We start from the raw sequence: 19,744 nt of genomic DNA, 5'->3' as shown, positions 1-19,744 counted from the left end.
CACTGCCACACTGTTTTTGTTACTGTAGCCTTGTAGTGTAATTTGAAGTCAGGTAACGTGATGCCTCCAGCTTTGTTCTTTTCACTTAGGATTGTCTTGGCCATGCGGGCTCTTTTTTGGTTCCATATGAACTTTAAAGTAGTTTTCTCCAATTCTGTGAAGAAAGTCTTTGGTAGCTTGATGGGGATAGCAATGAATCTATAAATTACTTTGGGTGGTATGGCCATTTTCACGATATTGATTCTTCCCATCCATGAGCATGGAATGTTTTTCCATTTGTTTGTGTCCTCTCTTATTTTCTTGAGCAGTGGTTTGTAGTTCTCCTTGAAGAGGTCCTTCACATCCCTTGTAAGTTGGATTCCTAGGTATTTTATTCTCTTTGAAGCAATTGTGAATGGGAGTTCACTCATGATTTGGCTCTCTGTTTGTCTGTTATTGGTGTATAGGAATGCTTGTGATTTTTGCACATTGATTTTGTATCCTTAGACTTTGCCGAAGTTGCTTATCTGCTTAAGGAGATTTTGGGCTGAGACAATGGGGTTTTCTAAATATACAATCATGCTATCTGCAAACAGGGACAATTTGACTTCCTCATTTCCTAATTGAATACTCTTTATTTCTTTCTCTTACCTGATTGCCCTGGCCAGAACTTCCAACACTATGTTGAATAGGAATGATGAGGAAGGGCATCCTTGTCTTGTGCCGGTTTTCAAAGGGAATGCTTCCAATTTTTGCCCGTTTAGTATGATGGCTGTGGGTTTGTAATAAATAGCTCTTATGATTTTGATATATGTTTCATCAATGCCTAGTTTATTGAGAGTTTTTAGCATGAAGGGGTGTTGAATGTTATCAAAGGCCTTTTCTGTATCTATTGAGATAATCATGTGGTTTTTGTCGTTGGTTCTGTTTATATGCTGGATTACGTTTATTGATTTGTGTATGTTGAACCAGCCTTGCATCCCAGGGATGAAGTCCACTTGATCATGATGGATAAGCTTTTTGATGTGCTGCATTTTTTATGTGATGCATTATGTTTATTGATTTGCGTTTGTTGAACCGGACTTGCATCCCAGGGATGAAGGCGACTTGATTGTGGTGGATAAGCTTTTTGATGTGCTACTGGATTCAGTTTGCCAGTATTTTATTGAGGATTTTCGCACTGATGTTCATCAGGGATTTTGGCCTGAAATTTTCTTTCTTTGTTGTGTCTCTGCAAGGTTTGGGTATCAGGATGATGCTGGCCTCATCAAATGAGTTAGGGAGGATTCCCTCTTTTTCTATTGTTTGGAATATTTCAGAAGGAATGGTACCAGCTCCTCTTTGTACCTCTGGTAGAATTTGGCTGTGGATCTGTCTGGTCCTGGGCGTGTTTTGGTTGGTAGGCTATTAATTGCTGCCTCAATTTCAGAATTTGTTATTGGTCTATTCACGGATTCTACTTCTTCCTGATTTAGTCTTTGGAGGGTGTATGTGTCCAGGAACTTACCCATTTCTTCCAGATTTTCTAGTTTTTTTTGCATAGAGGTGTTTATAGTATTCTCTGATGGTAGTTTGTATTTCTGTGGGATTGGTGGCGATATCCCTTTTATCATTTTTTATTGCATCTATTTGATTCTTCTCTCCTTTCTTTTTTGTTAGTCTGGATAGTGGTCTATCTATTTTGTTGATCTTTTCAAAAAATCAGCTCCTGGATTCCTTGATTTTTTTAAGGGGTTTTGTGTCTATCTCTTTCAGTTCTGCTCAGATCTTAGTTATTTCTTGCCTTCTTCTAGCTATTGAATTTGTTTCCTCTTGCTTCTCTAGTTCTTTTAATTGTGATGTTAAGGTGTCAAGTTTAGATCTTTTCTTCTTTCTCTTGTGGGCATTTAATGCTATAAATTTCCCTCTACACACTGTTTTCAATGTGTCCCAGAGATTCTGGTATGTTGTGTCTTTGTTCTCATTGGTTTTAAGGAACATCTTTATGTCTGCCTTCATTTCATTATTTACCCAGTATTCATTCAGGAGCAAGTTGTTCAGTTTCCATGTAGTTGTGTGGTTCTGAGTGAGTTTCTTAATCCTGAGTTCTAATTTTATTGCACTGTGGTCTGAGAGACAGTTTGTTGTGATTTCTCTTCTTTTGTATTTGCTGAGGAGTGTTTTACATTCATGTGGTCAATCTTAGAATAAGTGTGATGTGGTGCTGAGAAGAATGTATATTCTGTTGATTTGGTTTGGAGAGTTTTGTAGTTGTCTATTAGGTCTGCTTGGTCCATAGCTGAGTTCAAGTCCTGGATATTCTTGTTAATTTTCTGTCTCATTGATCTGTCTCATATTAACAGTGGTGTGTTAAAGTCTCCCACTATTATTGTGTGGGGGTCTAAGTCTCTTTGTAGGTCTTTAAGAACTTGTTTCATAGATCTGTGTGCTCCTGTATTGGGTGCATATATTTTTAGGATAGTTAGCTCTTCTTGTTGCATTGATTCCTTTACCACTATGTAATGCCCTTCTTTGTCTGTTTTCATCTTTGTTGGTTTAAAGTCTGTTTTATCAGAGACTAGGATTGCAACCCTTGTTTTTTTTTTGTTTGGTTTTGGTTTTGGTTTTGTTTTGTTTTGCTCTCCATTTGCTTGGTAAATCTTCCTCCATCCCTTTGTTTTGAGCCTATGTGTGTCTTTGCACGTGAGATGGGTCTCCTGAATACAGCACACTGATGGGTCTTGACTCTTTATCCAATTTTCCAGTCTGTGTGTTTTAATTGGGGCATTTAGACCATTAATATTGTTATGTGTGAATTTGATTCTGTCATTACGATGCTAGCTGGTTATTTTGCCTGTTAGTTGGTACAGTTTCTTCATAGCATCGATGGTCTTTACAATTTGGCATGTTTTTGCAGTGGCTGGTACTGGTTGTTTCTTTCCATGTTTAGTGCTTTCTTCAGGAGCTCTTGTAAGCCAGGCCTGGTGGTGACAAAATCTCTCAGCAGTTGCTTGTCTATAAAGGATTTTAATTCTCCTTCACTTATGAAGCTTAGTTTGGCTTGATATGAAATTCTGGGTTGAAAATTCTTTTCTTTAAGAATGTTGAATACTGGCCCCCACTCTCTTCTGGCTTGTAGGGTTTCTGCTGAAAGATCCACCGTTAGTCTGATGGGCTTCCCATTGTGGGTAACCTGACCTTTCTCTCTGGCTTCCCTTAACATTTTTTCCTTCCTTTCAACATTGGAGAATCTGGCGATTATGTGTCTTGGGGTTGCTCTTCTTGAGGAGTGTCTTTGTGGTGTTCTCTGTATTTCCTGAATTCGAATGTTGGCCTGTCTTGCTAGGTTGGGGAAGTTCTCCTGGATAATATCCTGAAGAGTGTTTTCTATCTTGGTTCCATTCTGCTCATCTCTTTCAGGTACACTAATCAAACATAGATTTGGTCTTTTATATGTGTGTGTGTGTATATATATATATATATAAAATTATTTTTATACTTTAAGTTCTAGGGTACGTGTGCACAACATGCATGTTTGTTACATATGTATACATGTGCCATGTTGGTGTGCTGCACCCATTAACTCATCATTTACATTAGGTATATCTCCTAATGCTATCCCTCCCCCTTCTCCCCACCCCAGAACAGGCCCCAGTGTGTGATGTTCCCCTTCCTGTGTCCAAGTGTTCTCATTGTTCAATTCCCACCTATGAGTAAGAACATACAGTGTTTGGTTTTTTGTCCTTGTGATAGTTTGCTGAGAATGATGGTTTCCAGCTTCATCCATGTCCCTACAAAGGACATGAACTCATCCTTTTTTATGGCTGCATAGTATTCCATGGTGTATATGTGCCACATTTTCTTAATCCAGTCTATCATTGATGGACATTTGAGTTGGTTCCAAGTCTTTGCTATTGTGAGTAGTGCCACAATAAACATACGTGTGCATGTGTCTTTGTAGCAGCATGATTTATAACCCTTTGGGTATATACCCAGTAATGGGTGGCTGGGTCAAATGGTATTTCTAGTTCTAGATCTCTGAGGAATCGCCACACTGTCGTCTACAATGGTTGAACTAGTTTACAGTCCCACCAACAGTGTAAAAATGTTCCTATTTCTCCACATCCTCTCCAGCACCTGTTGTTTCCTGACTTTTTAATGATCGCCATTCTAACTGGTGTGAGAGGGTATCTCATTGTGGTTTTGATTTGCATTTCTCTGATGGCCAGTGATGATAAGTATTTTTTCATGTGTCTGTTGGCTGCATAAATGTCTTCTTTTGAGAAGTGTCTGTTCATATCCTTCACCCACTTGTTGATGGGGTTTTTTTTTTCTTGTAAATTTGAGTTCTTTGTAGATTCTAGATATTAGCCCTTTGTCAGATGAGTAGGTTGCAAAAATTTTCTCCCATTCTGCAGGTTCCTGTTCACTCTGATGGTAGTTTCTTTTGCTGTGCAGAAGCTCTTTAGTTTAATTAGATCCCATTTGTCAATTTTGGCTTTTGTTGCCATTGCTTTTGGTGTTTTAGACCTGAAGTCCTTGCCCATGCCTATGTCCTGAATGGTATTGCCTAGGTTTTCTTCTAGAGTTTTTATGGTTTTTGGTCTAACAGTTAAGTCTTTAATCTCTGTTGAATTAATTTTTGTATAAGGTGTAAGGAAGGAATCCAGTTTCAGCTTTCTACGTATGGCTAGCCAGTTTTCCCAACACCATTTGTTAAATAGGGAATCCTTTCCCCATTGCTTGTTTTTCTCAGGTTTGTCAAAGATCAGATAGTTGTAGATGTGTGGTGTTATTTCTGACGGCTCTGTTCTGTTCCATTGATCTATATCTCTGTTTTGGTACCAGTACCATGCTGTTTTGGTAAATGTAGCCTTGTAGTATAGTTTGCAGTCAGGTAGTGTGATGCCTCCAGCTTTGTTCTTTTGACTTAGGATTGTCTTGGCAATGTGGGCTCTTTTTTGGTTCCATATGAAATTTAACATAGTTTTTTCCAATTCTGTGAAGAAAGTCATTGGTAGCTTGATGGGGATAGCATTGAATGTATAAATTACCTTGGGCAGTATGACCATTTTCACAATATTGATTCTTCCTATCCATGAGCATGGAATGTTTCTCCAATTGTTTGTGTCCTCTTTTATTTCATTGAGCAGTGGTTTGTAGTTCTCCTTGAAGAGGTCCTTCACATCCCTTGTAAGTTGGATTTCTAGGTATTTTATTCTCTTTGAAGCAATTGTGAATGGGAGTTCACTCATGATTTGGCTCTCTGTTTGTCTGTTATTGATGTATAAGAATGCTTGTGATTTTTGGACATTGGTTTTGTATCCTGAGACTTTGCTGAAGTTGCTTATCAGCCTAAGGAGATTGTGGACTGAGACAGTGGGGTTTTATAGATATACAATCATGTCATCTGCAAACAGGAACACTTTGACTTCCTCTTTTCCTAATTGAATACCCTTTATTTCTTTCTCTTGCCTGATTGCCTTGGCCAGAACTTCTAACACTGTGCTGAATAGTAGTGGTGAGAGAGGGCATCCCTGTCTTGTGCCAGTTTTCAAAGAGAATGCTTCCAGTTTTTGCCCATTCAGTATGATATTGGCTGTGGGTCTGTCATAAATAGCCCTTATTATTTTGAGATATGTCCCATGAATACCTAATTTATTGAGAGTTTTTAGCAAGAAGGGCTGTTGAATTTTGTGAAAGGCCTTTTCTGCATCTGTTGAGATAATCATGTGGTTTTTGTCTTTGGTTCTGTTTATATGCTGGATTACGTTTATTGATTTGTGTATGTTGAACCAGCCTTGCATCCCAGGGATGAAGTCCACTTGATCATGATGGATAAGCTTTTTGATGTGCTGCTGGATTCGGTTTGCCATTATTTTATTGAGGATTTTTGCATCAATGTTCATCAGGCATATTGGTCTAAAATTCTCTTTTTTTGTTGTGTCTCTGCCAGGCTTTGGTATCAGGATGATACTGGCCTCATAAAATGAGTTAGGGAGGATTCCCTCTTTTTCTATTGATTGGAATAGTTTAAGAAGGAATGGTACCAGCTCCTCTTTGTACCTCTGGTAGAATTCAGCTGTGAATCCGTCTGGTCCTGTACTTTTTTTGGTTGGTAAGCTATTAATTATTGCCTGAATTTCAGAGCCTGTTATTGGTCTATTCAGAGATTCAGCTTCTTCCTGATTTAGTCTTGGGAGGGTGTATGTGTCGAGGAATTTATACATTTCTTCTAGATTTTCTAGTTTATTTGCATAGAGGTGTTTGTTGTATTCTCTGATGGTAGTTTGTTTCTGTGGGATCATTGGTGATATCCCCTTTTTCATTTTTTATTGTGTCTATTTGATTCTTCTGTTTTTTCTTCTTTATTAGTCTTGCTAGCAGTCTATCAGTTTTGTTCATCTTTTCAAAAAACCAGCTCCTGGATTCATTGATTTTTTGAAGGGATTTTTGTGTCTCTATCTCCTTCAGTTCTGCTCTGATCTTAGTTGTTTCTTGCCTTCTGCTAGCTTTTGAATGTGTTTGCTCTTGCTTCTCTAGTTCTTTTAATTGTGATGTTAGGGTGTCAATTTTGGATCTTTCCTGCTTTCTCTTGTGGGCATTTAGTGCTATAAATTTCCCTCTACACACTGCTTTCAATGTGTCCGAGATTCTGGTATGTTGTGTCTTTGTTCTCGTTGGTTTCAAAGAACATCTTTATTTATGCCTTCATTTCGTTATGTACCCAGTAGTCATTCAGGAGCAGGTTGTTCAGTTTCCATGTAGTTGAGCGGTTTTGAGTGAGTTTCTTAATCCTGAGTTCTAGTTTGATTGCACTGTGGTCTGAGGGACAGTTTGTTATAATTTCTGTTCTGTTACATTTGCTGAGGAGAGCTTTACTTCCAACTATGTGGTCAATTTTGGAATAGGTGTGGTGTGGTGTGGTGCTGAAAAAAATGTATATTCTATTGATTTGGGGTGGAGAGTTCTGTAGATGTCTATTAGGTCCGCTTGATGCAGAGCTGAGTTCAATTCCTGGGTATCCTTGTTAACTTTCTGTCTCATTGATCTGTCTAATGTTGACAGTGGTGTGTTAAAGTCTCCCACTATTATTGTGTGGGAGTCTAAGTCTCTTTGTAGGTCACTCAGGACTTGCTTTATGAATCTGGGTGCTCCTGTATTGGGTGCATATATATTTAGGATAGTTAGCTCTTCTTGTTGAATTGATCCCTTTACCATTATGTAATGGCCTTCTTTGTCTCTTTTGATCTTTGTTGGTTTAAAGTCTGTTTTATCAGAGACTAGAATTGCAACCCCTGCCTTTTTTTGTTTTCCATTTGCTTAGTAGATCTTCCTCCATCCTTTTATTTTGAGCCTATGTGTGTCTCTGCACATGAGGTGGGTTTCCTGAATACAGCACACTGATGGGTCTTGCCTCTTTATCCAGTTTGCCAGTCTGTGTCTTTTAATTGGAGCATTTAGTCCATTTACATTTAAAGTTAGTATTGTTATGTGTGAATTTGATCCTGTCATTATGATGTTAGCTGGTTATTTTGCTCGTTAGTTGATGCAGTTTCTTCCTAGCATTGATGGTCTTTACAATTTGGCATGTTTTTGCAGTGGCTGGTACCGGTTTTTCCTTTCCATGTTTAGTGCTTCCTTCAGGAGCTCTTGTAGGGCAGGCCTGGTGGTGACAAAATCTCTCAGCATGTGATTGTCTGTAAAGGATTTTATTTCTCCTTCACTTATGAAGCTTAGTTTGGCTGGATATGAAATTCTGGGTTGAAAATTCTTTTCTTTAAGAATGTTGAATATTGGCCCTGACTGTCTTCTGGCTTGTAGAGTTTCTGCTGAGAGATCAGCTGTTAGTCTGATGGGCTTCCCTTTGTGGGTAACCTGACCTTTCTCTCTGGCTGCCCTTAACATTTTTTCCTTCATTTCCACTTTGGTGAATCTGACAATTATGTGTCTTGGAGTTCCTCTTTTCAAGGAGTATCTTTGTGGCATTCTCTGTATTTCCTGAATTTGAACGTTGGCCTGTCTTGCTAGGTTGGGGAAGTTCTCCTGGATAACATCCTGCAGAGTGTTTTCCAACTTGGTTCCATTCTCCCCGTCACTTTCAGGTACACCAATCAGACGTAGATTTGGTCTTTTCACATAGTCCCATATTTCTTGAAGGCTTTGTTCGTTTATTTTTACTCTTTTTTCTCTAAACTTCTCTTCTCGCTTCATTTCATTCATTTGACCTTCCATCACTGAAACCCTTTCTTCCATTTGATCGAATCAGCTACTGAAGCTTGTGCATTCATCACGTAGTTCTCGTGCCATGGTTTTCAGCTCCATCAGGTCCGTTAAGGACTTCTTTGCATTGGTTATTCTAGTTAGCCATTCGACTAATCTTTTTTCACGGTTTTTAACTTATTTGTGATGGGTTCAAACTTCCTCCTTTAGCTCGGAGAATTTTGATTGTCTGAAGCCTTCTTCTCTCAACTCGTCAAAGTCATTCTCCATCCAGCTTTGTTCTGTTGCTGATGAGGAGCTGAGTTCCTTTGGAGGAGGAGAGGTGCTCTCATTTTTAGAATTTTCAGTTTTTCTGTTGTTTTTTCTCCGTCTTTGTGGTTTTTCTCTACCTTTGTTCTTTGATGATAGTGACATACAGATGGGGTTTTGGTATAGTTGTCCTTTCTGTTTGTTAGTTTTCCTTTTAAACAGTCAGGACCCTCAGCTGCAGGTCTGTTGGAGTTTGCTGGAGGTCCACTCCAGACCCTGTTTGCCTAGGTATCAGCAGCAGAGGCTGCAGAACTGCGAATATTGCTGAACAGCAAATGTTGCTGTCTGATCGTTCCTCTGGAGGTTTCATCTCAGAGGGGTACCCGGCTGTGTGAAGTGTCAGTCTGCCCCTATTTGGGGGTGCCTCCCAGATAGGCTTCTCGGGGGTCAGGGACCCACTTGAGGAGGCAGTCTGTCCGTTCTCAGATCTTAAACTCCATGCTGGGGGAACCACTACTCTCTTCAAAGCTGTCAGACAGGGGCATTTAAGTCTGCAGAGGTTTCTGCTGCCTTTTGTTCGGCTATGCCCTGCCCCCAGAGGTAGAGTCTACAGAGGCAGGCAGGCCTCCTTGAGCTATGGTGGGCTCCACCCAGTTCGAGCTTCCTGGCTGCTTTGTTTACCTACTCAAGCCTCAGTAATGGCAGGCGCCCCTCCCCCTGCCTCACTGCCGCCTTGTAGTTGGATCTCAGACTGCTGTCCTAGCAGTGAGCGAGGCTCCGTGGGTCTGGGACCCTCCGAGCCAGGCGTGGGATATAATCTCCTTGTGTGCCGTTTGCTAAGACCATTGGAAAAGCGCAGTATTAGGGTGGGAGTGTCCCGATTTTCTAGGTGCTGTCTGTCACAGTTTTGCTTGGCTATGAAAGGGAATTCCCTGACCCCTTGTGCTTTCTGGGTGAGGCGATGTCTTGCCCTGCTTTGGCTCACCCTCAGTGCGCTGCACCCACTTCCTGCACCCACTGTCTGACACTCCCCAGTGAGATGAACCTGGTACATCAGTTGGAAATGCAGAAATCACCCGTATTCTGCGTCGCTCACGCTGGGAGCTATAGACTGGAGCTGTTCCTATTCAGCCATCTTGGACAGATTTGGTCTTTTCACAGAGTCCCATATTTCTTGGGGCTTTGTTCGTTTCTTTTCACTCTTTTTTCTCTAATCTTATCTTCTTGCTTTATTTCGTTGAGTTGATCTTCAGTCTCTGATATCCTTTCTTCCACTTGATCGATTCGGCTATTGATACTTGTGTATGCTTCACAAAGTTCTCGTCCTGTGTTTTTCAGCTCCATCAGGTCATTCATGTTTTTCTCTAAACTGGTTATTCTAGTTAGCAATTTGTCTAACCTTTTTTCAAGGTTCTTAGCTTCCTTGCATTGGGTTAGAACATCTTCCTTTAGCTCGGGGGAGTTTGTTATTACCCACCTTCTGAAGCCTACTTCTGTCAACTCATCAAACTTGTTCTCCATACAGTTTTGTTCCCTTGCTGGTGAGGAGTTGCGATCCTTTGGAGGAGAAGAGGTGATCTGGGTTTTGGAATTTTCAGCCTTTTTGTGTTGGTTTCTCCCCATCTTCATAGATTTATCTACCTTTGGTCTTTGAAGTTGGTGACCTTCAGCTGGGGTCTCTGAGTGGACGTCCTTTTTGTTGATATTGATACTATTCCTTTCTGTTTGTTAATTTTCCTTCTAACAGTCAGTCCCCTCTGCTGCAGGTATGCTGGAGTTTGCTGGAGTTCTGCTCCAGAACCTGTCTGCTTGGGTATCACTAGCGGAGGCTGCGGAGCAGCAAATATTGCTGCCTGTTCCTTCCTCTGGAAGCTTCATCCCAGAGGGGCACCTGCCAGATGCCAGCCAGAGCTTTCCTGTTTGAGTTGTCTGTTGGCCCCTACTGGGAGGTGTCTCCCAGTCAGGATACACGGGGGTCATGGACCCACTTGAGGAAGCGGGCTGTCCCTTATCAGAGCTCGAACGCTATCCTGGGAGATCTGCTGCTCTCTTCAGAGCTTACAGGTAGTGACATTTAAGTCTGCTGAAGTTGCACCCACAACCACCCCTTCCCCAACGTGTTCTGTCCCAGGGAGATGGGGGTTTTATCTATAAGTCCCTGACTGGGGCTGTTGCCTTTTTTTCAGAGATGCCCTGCTCAGAGAGGAGGGAATCTAGAAAGGCAGTCTGGCTGCAGTGGCCTTGCTGAGCTGCAGTGGGCTCTGCCCAGTTCAAATTTCTGGGCGGCTTTCTTTACACTGCGAAGGTAAAACTGCCTACCTAAGCCTCAGCAATGGCGGTCGCCCCTCCTACCACCAAGCTGGAGCATCCCAGGTCGAGCTCATACTGCTGTGCTGGTGCAAGAATTTCAAGCTAGTGGATCTCAGCTTGCTGGGCTCCGTGGGGGTGGGACCTGCTGAGCCAGACTACTTGGCTCCCTGGCTTCAGTCCCCTTTCCAGGGGAATGTCTTGCTGGCATTCCAGGCACCACTGGGGTATGAAAAAAAACTCCTGTGACTAGCTTGGTGTCTGCCAAATGGCCACCCAGTTTTGTGCTGTAAACTCAGGGCCCTGGTGGTATAGGGTGTAGGTACTGGAGGGAATCTCCTGGTCTGCAGGTTATGAAGAACATGGGAAAAGCGCAGTATCTGGGCCTGAGTGCATGGTACAGTCTCTAATGGCTTTACTTGGCTAGGAGAGGCAGTTCCCCAACCCCTTGCACTTTCCCGGTGAGGTGATGCCCCACCCTGCTTCTGTTCCCCCAACTTTGACTGCACCCACTGTCCAACCAGTCCCAATGAGATGACTCAGGTACCTAAGTTGGAAATGCAGAAATCACCCGCCTTCTGCATCAATCTCAGTGGGAGCTGCAGACCGGAGCTGTTCCTATTCGGCCATCTTGCCAGCAAAAATACCATGATTTCTTTCTTATCTGAAAATGACATGATTTCGTCCTCATTCTGGTTGAATATTATTTCCTCTTAACATTTTAAGGCTTTTATTTCCCTGTCTTCTCACTTGCTTCATTATTGATGGGTTAGATTTTGTTTAATTTTCATTCATTTGTAGTTCATCTGTCTTTTCAATTTGGTTGCATTTTTCTCTTTGATTTTGGTGTTCCATAATTTCATAAAGTGTTTAGGTATAGATTTATTTTTATTTATATTGCTCAAAATTTACTGAACTTCATGATTTTGAACATTTTTATCTATAATCAATTCTGAAACAGTCTCAAATATTCTCCCTTTGAGCATTACCTCTCCCCCATTCTCTTTTTCTGTCACTGATTTCAATACATTGACTCTCATTCCTATTCTTTTTCATATTTTCCGTTTCTTTATCTCTCTGTGCTGTACTCTGCTTTATTACCTTGTATTCCAGTTCATCATTCTCTTTCTATTAGATATGCCTAATTGCTTGTTTGTCTTTCACACTGAATTTTTAATTTTATGACTATTATTTATTATATGCAGAAGTTCTATTCGGTTTGTTAAAAATCTACCTGCTTTTTGCTGGATGCAGTGCCATGTGCCTATAGTCCCAGCTACTTGAAAGGCTGAGGCAGGAGGATCACTTAAGCCCAGAGTTTCAGGCTATAGTGCACCATGATTGTGCCTATGGATAGCCACTGTACTCCAGTCTGGGCAACATAGTAAGACTCTCTCTCAAAACAAAAACAAAAATGAAAACAAAAACTATCTGCATTTTCATAGAGTATTGGCTTCATTATATCTTTTTCTCTAATCATTTTAAAAAATACTTGTTTTAAAGTGTCTACAAACAATTTTCATCTTATGAAGTCTTGGGTATATAATTCTTCTGTTTCTTAGCCGCTGATTTTTGCTCTTAGTGGATTCTTTCACTAAACGTTCTGTAGTTTTGGATTGTGAGTCTTTCTTTAGTGCAGTTTTACATGTGTGAACTCTGCACAGCCTAGGTTGAGTGCATAGTCCCCTAAAGAATTTTATATTAATTTCAACCAGGTGCCCCAAGAATATCACTGGCCAGGGACATATTCTCACATTAAACTTTGAGCTTGTGGATTCCCAGATCATGAGGGCAGGGTAATTTTGCACTCTAAATTTGTGTAATATAATTAGGAATTCTCAAGGAAGAACTTCTATCCCCCATGCCACAGTCTAAATGGAGAAGAGTTGGCATCCTACCAATCTCCCTGTGCTGAAGGAAGATTTCTATTTTTATTTTATTGTCTGGATTTACCCTTTTAGTAAAAATGTAGCTCTTCAAGAGTCTTGGGCTTATTTGCGAAGTCTCTGTTCTATCCTCCCCACCCTTGGCAGGCTCTTTTCTGATCCCTTTATGGTTTAAGAGCCTAAGTCCCCAGGTTACCAAGACTGACAACCTCCCTCCAGGTAGCTATAGCGTCAGCTTATGTACTTATTATCTCTGCTTTTCAGTTCTCTTTTTCAAAGCAGAGGAGGGGTTGCAGAGGGTGTCTGGACATTTCCCTTACTTTCTTACCAGCTTAGGTATTCATTTACAATAAAGGTCATCAAATTTCACCAAGAATTTTTAAATGTTTTGTCTTGTGTGTGTATGTGTACACATGTGTATAGGGGAATGGGGCAGCGTTTAGATAATTTATTTTGCCACATAGAATACCTTCATGTTCTTAAGCATATAAATCTTGCCATGTTTGTTAATTTTTTGAATAAGCAATATGTTTATATGATATCAATAGGTATACATTGTGATGTTTCACTCACCTGCCTTTATGTATCTGTTTTCCATTCCCCCCCACCCTTTCTTGCCATATTTTTTTATAGTCAATGGGGTTTTTGATTTGGGTTCGAATTCACCGTGTATTTTTAAATATATAAGTATTCACGGTGCAGCCTGGTTTGTTTATGAAACGTTAGAGGCTGGGATTATCTGGGGAGAATAATGTCCGGACAAATATATTAAAATGACCAGTGAAATTGTGATGGATCAAAGAGCACCATTATATTCCTTGTGATTTTTGAAAACTACATGCATGTTTGTATTAAATGAAATGCTTTTACTAAGCATTTGTTTATTTAATCCAGAAATCTTTGTTGAGTATGCTAGGCAGTGGGGGTACAAAACTGAGTAAGTGAGCATTCTTGAGGAGATAAACAAGAAGTTAGGTTTAGCAATGGTACATTTTGCTAGGGGCAAGTGGGATTTTGCTAGGGGCAAGTGGAATGGGAAGAACAAAGGGGAAAGCATTACCCAGCTACTAGTCAAAGTGAGTTGTACTGTGAGTAATAAAGAAAAAGATGATAAAATGACAAGATTATATGTTTGCTTTATCCTTAAGATGGCACTATAAACTCACAATTCCTTCGTAGAAAAAGAATACATAAAAATCACCATGATTTATCTGAAGTTTCACTGAAACCTTATAAACTGGAATGGCTTTTGTGTGTCTGAGACTGTTACAGGTGCTCATATTATTCTCATTTAATCTTTGCAGCAACTCTAAGAAGCAGGAATAAGTCTTTGCCCCATTTTGCAGACTAAGAAAAGGAGTCAGAGAGGGTGTAAGTGACTTGCCTTCAGTCACATAGCTTGTAAGTGGCAGACCCGAGATTTAAACGGACAGCATAAATCCAGAAACAGGGTCCTTAATCACTGTGCTGTATTACCTCTTTATAGTAATCCATATGTTGAAAATGCAGTGTCATTAGAATTATTAGTTACAAAAACTCAGGGTTTTTTGTTTTTTTGTTTTTTTTTTCCCCAGTTCTGGTTAAATCACACAAGTCCCTGGCATGAGACCAAGAAGTCACAGAGCCCAGGTCTTAGCCCTCAGAGTGTGAGAGAAGACATGAAGGCATCAGGGACACTGTGCGAGTGGGCGCTGCTGCTTTCCACTGCTCTCCCTAGACTGCAGCCAGGAGGCAGGCTGCCTTTGCCCTGCCAGGTCAGATTCCCCCCAGAGGCCCTCCCATAACACCCTGGGCATATGGCCATTTTGTACTTAGCACTCCGAACTGTGTTGACTGGTTTCTCTCTCTCCCTCCCTCACTAATCTGTGAGCATTTTTGTAACCCCCATGCTCCATACAATGCCTAGAGCATAGATTTCTCAAGAAATCTTTGTTGAACCTTTTCTTCCTCCATATTAAACCAGACCCTGCATCACAGGCACTATTTTCTCAGTATTCAGTCCTTCACTCCCTTCTATACACAAATAATCTCCATCCTAGACAGGAAATTATAGGAGAGAAGGCAATCTGTGTGAGAAAGCAATTTCTTTTTGAAGCACTTGTGTGTTTAGGTGCTGCTGAGAATTGCAATAAAAGCCAACACTGGGCTTAAATTGTTAAGCAGTATCTGTTAGCTAGCATTTCTTCTCCCTGGGCATTTCTAAACCTGAGAAACCTATACTGTGCTTACTATCCTTCCATGTATTCATCCATGCGAAATATAGTTAAAATGAAGGTGAAATATAGTTGAAATGAATGCCAAAGGCAACCTGGAAAGGGAAAAGAAGCATCAAACAATTGAATTTTGTCAAAGAAGCATAAATGAGGGAAGGTGAGTTAAGCAGCTCACTTTACACCTCCCTTTTTTCTCTTAGATTAACTTCAGGTTGTTTCTTAGCAACAACTGAAAGAATTACCTCCTTTTCTGCCCTAAGCCAATATCCAGTACCCCAACCCCCACCTCTTTTCCCCCAATTTCCAAAGTTGGCATCCCTAGTAGGATTCCCGGTTTAGTAACCTTAGAGGCAATTTTGGTAGCCAATAAATCCTCTTGAAAGAGGGAAACTTGGAATCTTTGCCTAGAGTATAAATTGACATTGAGGATGGAGCTGGTAGGAGAGCTGGCACGTTCAGGAGGCGACCTTGTAAGGATAAGAACACAGGTGTGTCAGCAAAACAGACTTTTTGAACAATGTCTGAAAATAGTATTCAACAAATGTTAGCTGTGATTATTACTATGGATTTATGTCACCAGCAAGGAGGCTGGTGAATGACTTTATTCACTCACCACATATTATAACCCCCTTACTAGGTACCAGATACTGTGTTGAGTCTTGAATATGCAATCTTCACTCCTTAATTCAGCAAATATAACTGTAGCTCTGGACAGGAATAATGCTTTGGAGGAATTATGATGCCTGGCCTAGTACGTAGCTGAATAGGTCAACATCTTGAAATCTTCCTTCCCCAATGTTTCAGCTCTGTTTAGGGATTTCCTCCACTATAGGCAGTTAATCATAAATAGAAAGAATTTGATTTGCAAAATTTTGTTTAATTATAAAATTTTATTTTCTCCGTAAACTTCAGAATATTTATTTTGTATAGCTGAGAATTTTTTTGTTTTCTTTGCATTCAGAAAGATAATGCTCTTAATAGATTAATTTATGAGTTTGGACACTCTTGAGTGGGAAACCCTCCCAACTTCAAGAAAACAATGGGCTTTTGGCTAAAGTAGTAAAGAGGTATGAGCCTTTGAATCAGACCAGACTCTTAAATTCCTCCATTTAACAGATACAAAATCTTGAGTAATTTCTTCACTCTTTTGAGACTCTGTTTCCTTATCTGTGAAAGGGCTAAAATATTTCCATCTCACAGAAGTGGGAAAGACATTCATTCATTCAAGTATTTTTTTGTTGCACACTTACTATACCAGACACTTTCTGGGTACTGAGAATACAAAAGTAAACAAAACAGCAAGAAATGTTGTACTCTATGTTAGGATATAGAGTTTACATTCTAATGAGATAAAAAATTGAGATTGTCTATGTGAAATAAAGCATGCTATAAAAATTATTGTATCAGTGGAGAAAAAAGAGGTAAGGGAAAATTAAGAGAAAAAAGTAATAATTATTATATTAATGTATAGAGTGCTTATGTCACTAATAAAAAGGCTTAATTAAGCATTTTGTTGTGGCAGAGTAGAGATTCAAATTAGAATCTGCAGTTTTGTAGTGAAGATACTCTGATAAAGACAAATAATGTAGAAATGAGTTAATTGCTAGTGAAAAGATTTTCAAATTATTTTTATTAGGTCATTTTATAATTTCATAGCAGCTGTTAGGATACACAAACATATATATACAATTTTCTAAACAAGTAAATAAAAAGCAGTTTAGTATATCTGCCTGAATTCATATTATTCAAAATCTTACCAAAATATTTATTATAAAAATCAGTAAAATTGTTTAACACATTTATAAAAATTGCTGGGTATGTATACATAAACATTTTAAGCTTGCTTTACAAAAAAAAAGTTCAGTTTCTATCCATGTGCTCATAATGACTTCAAAGGTAGTTCAAAGGGGAAATAAAGAAGGTAACATTGCCTTGTAATACAGCATTAATTAATACTGACTTACCCTTGGACATTCATGAAAGATCCTTTGTTATCACATATGGTGAAAATATTAAAAATTAATACTCCATTTCTATGAATAAAACATAGAAAATAAGACTTTATTTTTCCAGACTAACTCATTAGCATGAAAGACTGCATTCATTCTGCAGATATTACTGACACCCCATATTATTTACTTTAAAAATATTTATGATACTTAAAATTCAAAAGGAAACCCGCAAGACCTATTTTTCTCCCAATACATTCACTGAATGCAGATTTAAATGAGTGCATCTCATTTTGATTGTGCCCTTTATTTGTGTACTTTAAAATGACTACAATGTAGTACATTTGTATTTTTAACTGGTACCAAAATTAAGATGAATGATCTATGCAAAACCAGTAGCCTGTATTTCTAGTAACAGTTGTCATATGCAAAAAGAAAAAAAAAGCCCTGAGTCAGTATGTTTTTGCAAAAGTAATGAAAGAGGGTGCCATAAAGTCATTTTATAACTTATAAAATTGTTAAGACTGTCCAGTATTCATTTGCTTTGTTTTCATTTTGATTGAAGAGAGGTATGGTTTTTGTCTAGTTAATCCAATTCAGATCATTTCTTAATACTCAATTTCATTTAAGTCCTCAGAATATCCTGATGACTGTTGAGTTGTATCTTCCATTTCTGTCAGGAAAGACAAATATACAATAACAGTATTTTTATTATAGAAAAATATTTAATTTGTATTCTTGTAGTTTGAGACAGTATTGCAAAGTCCATTTTCAGTCAAGCTTATATGACTGGGAAAAAATATTACCTCCACAGGGTCCTGCCTGAAATTTAACATCATCAATGGCAATATCACTTCTTATCGATATTCCTCGAATGGCTTCAAAAATTATCTGAAAGAATAATATGTTTGAATTTAGAAATAGAATCATCCTGATAATACAGTGCTGGTCAGGTCAGATCCAGGCTTTGTAGATATGAAAACTTAGATTGCTCTTGAGGATCCCTTTAAGGAAAAGGATACCAAATTACAAATTGAAATCTAGGTATTAAAGAGAATATTTATTTGGAATTTGAAGAAACACAATAAATTACTGAAGGCTTGAAGATTCAGGTCCCTGTCTTCTGAGATCTCTTTAGGCAATTTCCCAGAAATGCTTGCCTAGAAATGCTTCTTGGTGGTAACCTGGTTTCCTCTTCCCAATTGGAACACTCTTCTCCCAGCATCTTCCAGCACTCACACAGGGTCTGTGAAAGTAAGGGGCTCAGAAACTTAAATTTCCTTTAGCACTCCATAAATCTACCTTTGATACTGCTACTAGGTGGAAAAATTTAATATGACTGATGATACCCATGTGTGAACAGAAAAGCATAATAATGAAGTTTACCAAAGATAATGGTTCACTTATGTTAAATACCCATAACATCAAAGACACAGCTCAGGCAGAAGAGAGAATCAGTTTTATAACTTCAGATTCTGAGAAGAAAATAACTGATCAGATATTGTGGTTGTAGGAAAAATAGATTACTTAACCAGCTCTAAGGCTGTCCCTACAATGGTTAACAAATTACTGAATAGTCCAGGGAGGCCCATGGGTAATGAAAGTTGTTCAGAAGACACATTTACTCTATTTATTTTATAAGCAAATGAGTCTTCATTGGAGTAGTTTATAATTTAAATCAAATAAGAAAGCCCTTAAACAAATTTTATTTAAACCCTCCCTAAAATTAAAGAATATAAATTAAATAATATGTTTATAAAGTTATCTTGAAATCAATGTTTCAAAGATGCTTTAATGACAGACTGGTGGCAAAATACTGTCAATAAAAATTCTAAGGATCCAACTCGTGATGGTGGATTTTAGGTGTCAACTTGACTGGGTTAAGGGATACCCACATTGCTGGTAAAGCATTATTTCTCAGTATGTATGTGAGGGTGTTTCTGAAAGAGATTGGCGTTTGAATTGGTGGACTGAGAAAGGAAGATCTGTCCTCACCCAATGTGAGTGGGGACCATCAAATTGGTTGAGGATGCAGATAGAACAGAAAGGCAGAGGAGAAGCAAGTTTGCTCTCTCTTCTGTAACTGGGACACCTATCTGCTTCTGCCCTTGGACATCAGAACTCTAGGTTCTTCAGTCTTCAGACTTCTGGAATTGTACCAGTGGCACCCTAGGTTCTCAGGCCTTTGGCTGTAGACTAATAGTTATACCATCGGCTTCTCTAGTTCTCAGGCCTTGGGATTTGGACTGAGCTATGGTACCAGCTTTCCTGGTTCTCCACCTTGTATATAGCAATGGGAACCTTTGCTATATACAATGAGATGCTTGTATATAGCATCTCAGCCTTCATAATTATATGAGCCAATTTCCATAATACATCCCCTTTCATATCTCTCTCTCACCTTCTGTGTCTGTCTCTCTCTTTCTCCTCTACTGGTTCGGTTTCTCTGGAGAACCCTGATTAATACACAATGCTAAATAAGAATCCAAATAAATGGCAAGAAGAGGGAAAAAATGTTCTAACACATCTAGATAAAAGGACACCTGAGTGCAGATAATAAGCATTTTGGTTCTCTGAACAACAATATGTTTTTTTTGGCCTTCAAGTCTGTAATGAAAAGAGTAATAAAATTACCTGAAGGAATTATATTCTGAATAGTCTATGATTTGGCCAGACACTTGATTTTATACAACTTTCTCCTCTGAATTTTCTTAATACAGTAGTGATCACCATTTTATAGTACTATGATTTCCCCCTTGTATTATAAATATGTAGTAGTACCTCTTCTTTTTCTACATTGACAATAGGATTAATCTGACTTATCTTTGCACTTTAAGACTAACCAAATCTGTCCAAATCAAATAGCTACTGAATAAATACTTGTTTATTTAGATAATAGACATAACAAATGTAGGATTAAATAAGATAATATATGTCCTTGGTTCCCAAAGTGTGTGCT

At 39.0% G+C, this 19,744-nt stretch overlaps 2 protein-coding genes across 6 annotated transcripts in view; one reads left to right on the top strand and one right to left on the bottom strand.

Annotated features, from left to right (window-relative positions):
* Positions 1-19,744, top strand: part of LOC134737900 (uncharacterized) — a 50,289-nt gene that overhangs the window by 20,005 nt on the left and 10,540 nt on the right. For 3 of the 4 annotated variants that reach the window (XM_063649598.1, XM_063649597.1, XM_063649596.1), the window contains exon 2: positions 14,198-14,377. The exons of the other annotated variant lie outside the window; for it this stretch is intronic. In XM_063649598.1, coding sequence (XP_063505668.1) covers positions 14,198-14,377 — 180 coding nt within the window. The remainder of the gene's footprint in view (positions 1-14,197; positions 14,378-19,744) is intronic. 4 annotated transcript variants of the gene reach the window in all.
* MAMDC2 (MAM domain containing 2) overlaps positions 16,449-19,744 on the bottom strand; it is a 182,192-nt gene continuing 178,896 nt past the window's right edge. The window contains exons 13-14 of one of the 2 annotated variants that reach the window (XM_054501708.2): positions 17,592-17,676; positions 16,449-17,458 (exon numbers count right to left, since the gene is read on the bottom strand). In XM_054501708.2, coding sequence (XP_054357683.1) covers positions 17,394-17,458; positions 17,592-17,676 — 150 coding nt within the window. In that variant the 3' untranslated portion in view covers positions 16,449-17,393. Of the gene's footprint in view, positions 17,459-17,591; positions 17,677-17,878; positions 18,032-19,744 lie in introns of those variants that run through there. The other variant, XM_054501710.2, reaches the window with a different exon arrangement.

This window comes from Pongo pygmaeus, chromosome 13 (genome assembly GCF_028885625.2).
Source record: "Pongo pygmaeus isolate AG05252 chromosome 13, NHGRI_mPonPyg2-v2.0_pri, whole genome shotgun sequence".
NCBI lineage: Eukaryota > Metazoa > Chordata > Mammalia > Primates > Hominidae > Pongo > Pongo pygmaeus.
The sequence above is the reverse complement of the archived record's forward strand: the minus strand, read 5'-3'. Positions and strand labels throughout refer to the sequence as shown.